This window comes from Syzygium oleosum, unplaced genomic scaffold (genome assembly GCF_021117445.2).
Source record: "Syzygium oleosum isolate NSW1041296 unplaced genomic scaffold, Sole_v2.1 Sole_v2.12, whole genome shotgun sequence".
Taxonomy (NCBI): domain Eukaryota; kingdom Viridiplantae; phylum Streptophyta; class Magnoliopsida; order Myrtales; family Myrtaceae; genus Syzygium; species Syzygium oleosum.
In genome coordinates this window covers 9,013,503-9,021,099 of record NW_026607496.1, presented here as the reverse complement: position 1 = coordinate 9,021,099, position 7,597 = coordinate 9,013,503, and the positions used below count along the sequence as shown (strand labels likewise).

General features: G+C 37.7%; 1 protein-coding gene across 1 annotated transcript; it reads right to left on the bottom strand.

The window, feature by feature from the left end:
• Positions 1-2,742: 2,742 nt before the first annotated feature.
• Positions 2,743-5,665, bottom strand: LOC115674132 (putative serine/threonine-protein kinase). Its single transcript, XM_030596467.2, has 6 exons — positions 4,868-5,665; positions 4,641-4,762; positions 4,301-4,517; positions 3,965-4,202; positions 3,686-3,836; positions 2,743-3,252 (listed from the first exon to the last, which is right to left on the bottom strand). Exons 1-6 carry the CDS (start codon positions 4,935-4,937, stop codon positions 2,920-2,922), a joined length of 1,131 nt encoding a protein of 376 aa, XP_030452327.1. The 5' UTR covers positions 4,938-5,665; the 3' UTR covers positions 2,743-2,919.
• Between the last annotated feature and the right edge of the window lie 1,932 nt (positions 5,666-7,597).

Genomic DNA, 7,597 nt, shown 5'->3' with positions numbered 1-7,597 from the left:
TTCATACCCAAGACAGGATAAAGTCGAATATAATGGAGATATAGCTTGGATAAAATTATTCTATATGGGAGGTGGGATAAAGGTGAAGCTTCACGACTTCTCCATAGTTATTTAGTTCATGTTAAAACTCCATGACAATGACAAGAGTGTCGAAGCTTCTTTTCTTTCGTAACTCTCTTGTTTATGTCAAAAGTCCACGAAAGTAGCAAGAGAGTCGAAACTCCTTTTCCTCAATAACTTTATGGTTTATGTTGAAGTTTCACGAAAGTAGCGAGAAAGTCAAAGTACTATATTTTTCGTAATCACAAAAGTGAATGATAATATTTTCTCTCTTGCTAGATTTGGCTGTGAATTATGAGAGCTTTTTACAATCTCTATTTGTGCATTTTTAGGTTCAATTATACCGATATGCGTAAATACCAAACAATGGACATGATAGGATATGAAAATATTTGGCTTTATTGTTGCAATTCACCAAACAATGAATATGGTATAACAAAATCTCTGGATTTCATATCATATCATATCATATCCAATCCTTTCCTAACTAAAAATCAAGACGACCAAACACAACTTAAGGGTAGTATACTTTTGCCCCCAAGCTTTCTACTATTATCCAAAAGTTTGATGAACTTCTATTTTATTATAGCCATTAACCCTCTGTTTATTTTTTCCTTTAGCATACAATCTCTATTTGTGCATTTATAGGTTCAATTATACCAATATGCGTAAATACCAAACAATGGACATGATATGATATGAAAATATTTGGCTTATTACTGCGATTCACCAAACAATGAATATGGTATAGCAAAATCCCTAGATTTCATATCATATCATATCTAATCTTATTCTAGCTAGAAATCAAGACGACCAAACACAACCTAAGGGTAGTATACTTTTGCCCCCAAGCTTTCTACTATTATCCAAAAGTCTGATGAACTTCAATTTTATTATAGCCATTAACCCTCTGTTTATTTTTTCCTTTAGCATATTAATTGCACATGACCTTAAGGAGCAAAAGTATGTTTTCATCTCTTTTTTCGAAGAAAATCTCTCTTTTATCATCAACTATTGTAAAAGATGGAAAAATCAGAAAAAAAAACTGATATACTACTAATAACTAAAATGAATATCTACAATTATACTAAACAACAAAAAATTGTTAAAATTTGATAAAAATAGCCATTACAATCCAACTAAAAAAGATATTTTAAGAAAATGAGTTAACACAAATTGGATAAAAAGGGAAAAGGCCTCAATAAAAAAAAACGGAAAAGTTACAAAACTTGGTTATGTATATTTAAAAGTTTAATCAATGTAAAGAATGACTGATGATAAAAGTATCTAAAACAATCATAAACGGAAATGATGTCCTCAACACATCAAATGAGATTATTAAGTGGAATAAAGGTGATATTCTCTAATAACTTTTTATTGATCAATCAATTTTTCACATTAATTATCCATTTAAAAATACATGATGAGTATAATTTCTGTAATTCAACATTTTTTTCATTAAGGCCTTATTTTCCTTTACTTAATCTTGTTTCCCGTTCCTGAAATATTAATGATATTTATTTTTATATTGATATTTTAGTTAATTTAATTTCCTCCATTTTCGTTATTTCTTCATTTTTATTAGCAATCAATGGTCAAATAGAGATTTACTAAAAAATGATATGAGAATACATATATATCCCTTAAAAGTCACGTGCCTTACACACATTAACAAAAAATATAATGAAATTTCAAAGTAACATAAAAAGTACATGGAAATACTATGCAACGATTGAAATTTTATGAGCAAATATGTATCACCCCAAAATTGGGGAGGATTTTTTATAATTTTCCGGACAGCGGTGTATATTCTTCCATAGATATAGGTAGGCCCCACCAAACCATCCGTATCTCATTTATTTTTGCCTAGCACCCTACCTTATTGATTTTAGGGATAATGACACAAATAGTTTTTAAACTTTGATCCAATGTATAATGTGATCCCTGAATTTTAGTTCAATATGTAATTTAGTTCATAAACTTTTCAATATGATTCCTGAACTTTTGGTACATGTTCAATTTAATTCATAAACTATATTTTTCATTAATTCAAGTTTATGGACGACATTGAATATTTTCATATAGTTCAGGGACTAAATTGAACAATTACCAAAAGTTCAGGGACTAAATCAAACAAATTAAAAGTTCAGAGATCACATTATACGATGGAGTAAAGTTCAGAGATTACATTAAACAAATTAAAAAGTTCCCGAACCACATTACAAATATGTCATGTTCATGCTTTTAGAATTCAAGAAAGGCAAAGAAAAAATTGGTTTTTCCTACCTAAACATAGAGGTTCGGTGAATTAGATCACTCCTTACGTGAGGTTCGGTGAATTAGATCACTCCTTACGCGTCCATTTCTGAAGAGAATGAATAAAGTATGTTATCATCGCTATCCAACAACTAATCCCTCTCTCTCTATCCCTCCCTCGCTGACCAGACGACTAACCTCCCTCAAGAAAATCTAAGACAGATCTTTTCACCTCGTACGCAAAAGAGACTGAAATCTTGTCCATATTGCAGTGAATAAAAGATACAAAACTGCGTATCAATAGTTCACGCCGTCGAAGAATATGTACACGGGGATTCATGAGCATTGATTGACCAAGTATTGCTGTCGGATTTGAAATCACCTGAGAGACCTCAAGGATAAAAAAGACTCCAATGTCAACCAAACTAAAGAAAAAATAATAATGATTCAATGATTTCACTTCGTGGAAGTACATTCACTCCTGGGGACATCCAATCAACCTCCTATTTACAAATCCTAGATTTCAATGATTTGCCTAGGACAAATTCCTCGGTCGTCCTCATCCAAACATTGACAGCATCCTAACACAACCCTAAATGCCGCTCAAAACACCCCCGTTTTGGGGGTCCTGGCGGTCCCAGAGGAATCCGAATCCTTGGAGAAGATGCTCTGCGTCGAATTCTTGTTAGAACCGATGTGAATGTCCGTGAGGTCCGTGATGTGCCCGGGCTCTGTGATCTTCATGTCGTCGATGTCGACCTCGCCGGTCAGCATCTTAACCGCCGATGACATTCTGGGCCGGGTCCTCGCTGCTTCTTGGACGCAGAGTAGGCCCACCTTGATGAATCTGACGGCCTCCTGTCCCTGGTGGTCGTTCACACCTAAAACCGGGTCCACTATGTTTTGCAGCTCATCTTGCTTGTGCGCTTCCCATACCTGCCCAAATATAAAAACATGAGATTCCTTCTCAGTTTCACTTGTTGGTCTCAAACTTTGCCTGTTTGCCGAACATTTTGACTTTCTATAGGAAAAACAACAGCAGATTTTCAGTGATTAAACTGGCTGAGTTAATGGGCAGAATGGCTTTAATATCTTATAAGGAATTCATGGGATTCAATTTGATGGCACACGAAAAAATACGAGGCTGGTTTGCTCTGCGATTGATCAGGTAAATTTCAGGAATCAAAGAACTGCGCATGGACTGGTAGTGTATATCTTGCGAGAGTATGTTTTCACTGTTTATCTAAAATGGTATTAGCTCATTATGCTTACTGATGATAAAGTTTAATGGTATATACATGTTCCTTTTGCCCAAATCCAAGAACCTGATGAAGGCAGAGAAAGAGCAGGGCGTAGGAATGATTGCTACCTTTTGAACAAGGTACTGTTCTCCGAACTCCAAGTCAAAGTCCATGACTCGTCGACCGCTGATTATTTCCAGCAGCAACACCCCGAAACTATAGACATCCGATTTCCTTGTCAAGCGGCCACTAATGGCATATTCAGGAGCAAGATAACCTCTGCAATTCACATTCAATCAGAAATTTCATCAGGAAATAATATGACTTTGGGTTAATGTTTGGAGAATAGTATAGTTGAAGGTGAATTTGACTAAAGAGTAGATAGCAATCTAAGTTCTTCAACTTACAATGTCCCGGCAACTCGAGTGCTGATGTGAGTAATACTCCCAGTAAGAATCTTAGACAGACCAAAGTCGGAAACTTTTGGATTGAAATCTCGATCCAGAAGTATGTTGCTCGCCTTGACATCTCTGTGCACAATGTGAGGCTCCACCTCCTCGTGCAGATACGCGAGCCCACGTGCTATCCCGAGCATAATTTTCCGCCTCGCCTCCCAATTGAATCTCGTCCTCTTCTGATCTTCACCTGTCAAATGCCCACGAAACATTTACAACCCAGCCTCAAAGAAATAATTCATTCACAGCTCAATCAAACACAAACGGGTGGTATTACTATTGATTTACCTAGTATGGTGTGTGCAACACTGTTATTTTCCATGTTTTCATAGACCAAGAACCGATCGGCTCCTTCGATGCAACATCCTCGAAGGCTGACCAGATTTTCATGTTTGATGTGAGAGAGAGCCGCGATCTCCGAGATGAACTCCCGCTCGCCTCGCATCGACTCGAGCTCAACAGAGAGCACTTTTATCGCCACAGTGGTGCCATCTTGAAGCCGGCCCTGTACAATAGTCCCATATTGATCAACATCGCCATTTTACCAACCATAAAATAGAATCTCGATGCAACTAATTTTGTGCGTATCCATCTGCAGTTCTTGACAGGAAAAGAGCAAAATTAGTACCTTGAACACAGATCCGAAGCCACCTTCTCCGATCTTGTTCGAAGGGTGAAATCCCATAGTGGCAGCCTTCATCTCCTTGTAAGAGAACACTCGGAAACTCGGAGGAGTCAACCCATCTATTCCTGATCAGAAGAAGCGAAAAGGTCAAAAAGCCAGTTCATTATCTCCCTAAAAGCACGAAATCATATCGATTACTTAGACAACAAGATCTATCGAAACCAACATACCATCCATGCCTCCATCGATGATGGCGTTGGAAGCTGAAAAGCAGCTCGGAAATAAAAGCTGGAGCTTCATAACTGATGAGCTATGAATTTCTCCGGGAAAAGAATTGGCTCAGAGAGACAAGAAAGAGGAGGAGGAGGAAGAAGAAGAAGGAGAAGTGGGTCGTCTTTAGGTCGGACAAAAACACGGGTTGGAGCAATAAAAAGCCTCGGGAATTTAGAACGCCGGACACGCCAAAAGCCTGCGTCGTTCCAAGGAGTTGACTTTATGAAACGTTGGGGAATTTGACGACTTCAATTGCGTCCCTCGACATGGACACGCATCCACACACACGTCACCCGTTGGTCAATGAAAGTTTTTCTCCTGTGCTTGAGGTTGAAGTTGAACCTGTGTGGCGAGGCCTGGCTCGCTTCCTCTTTCGGTCGTGATTTCACCGTGCCCCAGGAATTCCCTACCGGCACACCTCTAGTCACTCTCAAGAAAGAGCGGAATTCGTCTCTTTATGCCAGGGTCGGACATTCATCGCCCAATAAGATTGAATGGCGAAGGATTGGTCAGTTTTTTAATCTGGAAAAATCAGGAAGAAACTGGCAACTGCCGCGAAAGAGCCCGTAATCTTTCAGTCAAAGGATCGAGCAGGCTATAAAAAAAAATGAAATAGTGACGAAAACGTGAGAGATGAGATGAGTGGCGACTGACACTGTGGAGAGGAATAGACTATAAGAAAGTATTCTCTAGGGAAGCTGCTCAGCGCCTTCACGGAGAGGAAGCTTTCATGTTTCGAGTGCAATGGGGCAGGAGATGAGTGTGAACATCAAACGTGTGAACTCACCAGAGTCATTTCCTTTTATTTTTCCCTGGGGGAAAAAGGAAGGACGTTTGAACATCGAGGAAGCATCTAATCTTTTGATTCCTCACCATTGAAAAACGTTTCTCGCAGAATATGATATACAAAGTTGCTACTTTCGAGGGAAAGAGATATGATAAGGTACATCAACTTGCCATGTTGCCCGTTCAGAGTCAACGACAGAACCCTTATCCACATCATCACTGAAGGACGCAACCTAACCCCACGCACCCGCCCCCTCCAAGGCTACGTAAAGCAATCGGAGTTAGATGGAAAGGAGTCCCATTTATAATTTCTCTTATTTCTCGTCTTTTTCACATGCATTTGCAAGCCGCCGGGACTCCCACTCCTCTCCATTCTCATCTTAGGTATTGCATAGTGTAGACCCTAATGGGGCCCACGTTACGTAAGGATTGTGATGGAATTGGATCACATGCACCGGATGCATGAATGTATGTTCCTATTTAAAACCCCATTTAAACTTCGGCATGATGGCATCGTGAGTCCAATAGCCACGCTCGGCCCTTGTACTCTCACATGGCAAAGGCCAACTGTAGTAGGTCATTTCATTTGATTCCCTGCGCAGCAAAGTTTGATAGTGTTATTTGGATTGATTAAGTAGAGAGAGAAAAAAGCCAAAGCAAATCAACAAGTCCTATTGAACACACAATCACTCAAAAGTTTAAACTAATGAGTCATAGGTCAGTTATGATGTTGTGTATAGAAAATGATATTAGAAGTGTCATAACTTTCATACGGCACTCACTTCGATGCTAAAACATTTTGAATGATTAGTATATTATCATATTAGTGGAAAAACAATCACTTAAGTGTCTCTAGTACAAAAATGTTTAGGGCGCGCATGATAACCATTCTGATCTGTTCAGAACTAATTTTCTGTTCTTGAGAATAGGTTTGGAACAGAAATCCGTTTGATAACGCAATTCCATTTTTCTATTTCTGGAACAACTTTTTGTTCTAGAACTAGTTCTGGACCAAAAATCAGAACAAAAAAAAGTAGATTTTCTGTTTCTGGACGAGAAATGAAAATCATTTCTAAAAGAACCTGTCTTCTCTCTTCAAAACACATCTCTTCCTAAATTTGGCCCCGGTCTGACCTGGTCAGACCGGTCCGAACCGGTTCGGTCCGGTTCATTCCCGCGGGAAAATAAAAAAAATTGTAAAAAAATTAGAAAAATCATAAACAAATTAGAAAATTCAGAAAAAAACACAGAAAATTCATAAAAAAATTAGAAAATCCGGAAAATTCAGAAAAATCTCAATTTTTTTTTCAGAAAATCCATAAAAATTGAAAAATTCCAGAAAAATTCATAAAAATTTCCAGAAATTTCAAAAGTTCACAGAATGGCTTATAATATCTGTGGCCACCCACTTTGTATGAAATTTAAATTTTTTGAAGTGCCCAAATGATATTTTTGAAGACTCCTAAAAAACCCTAAAAGGGGTTTAACCCCTATAAGGGGTCTTTACCCCTAAAAAACTCTAAAACCCTAAAAAACAACACGATCCTTTGAATGAATAAGCCTTTAGGGCTTTACTAGGGTTTTGGTATTTTGATTGATTTTCATTTTAGAGACCATTTTTAAAAAAATGGATTTCTGTTCCAGGAAATAGAAATTTGTGTTGTTATCAAACGGATTTATGTTCCAAGAAATAGAAAGTTTATGCTATTATTAAACGGGTTTCTGTTCCGGAAATAGAAATTTTTTGTCGTTATCAAACGGGTTTCTTTCCTCAGAAACTCGTCCTAGGAACAGAAATAGAAAAATCTATTTATGTTCTAGGAAATTTTTCTGGAACAGAATAGTTATCATATGTGGCTTTCTTATACAAAAGAAAGTCCAATTTGGATGATGACCTGGCC

Coding starts and splice junctions, on each gene's coding strand:
- LOC115674132 (XM_030596467.2), bottom strand. CDS start 4,937: ATGAAGCTCCAGCTTTTATTTCCGAGCTGCTTTTCAGCTTCCAACGCC. Junction 4,763..4,867: donor CATCGATGGAGGCATGGATG/GTATGTTGGTTT, acceptor TCTTCTGATCAG/GAATAGATGGGTTGACTCCT. Junction 3,253..3,685: donor AACAGTACCTTGTTCAAAAG/GTAGCAATCATT, acceptor ATATTTGGGCAG/GTATGGGAAGCGCACAAGCA.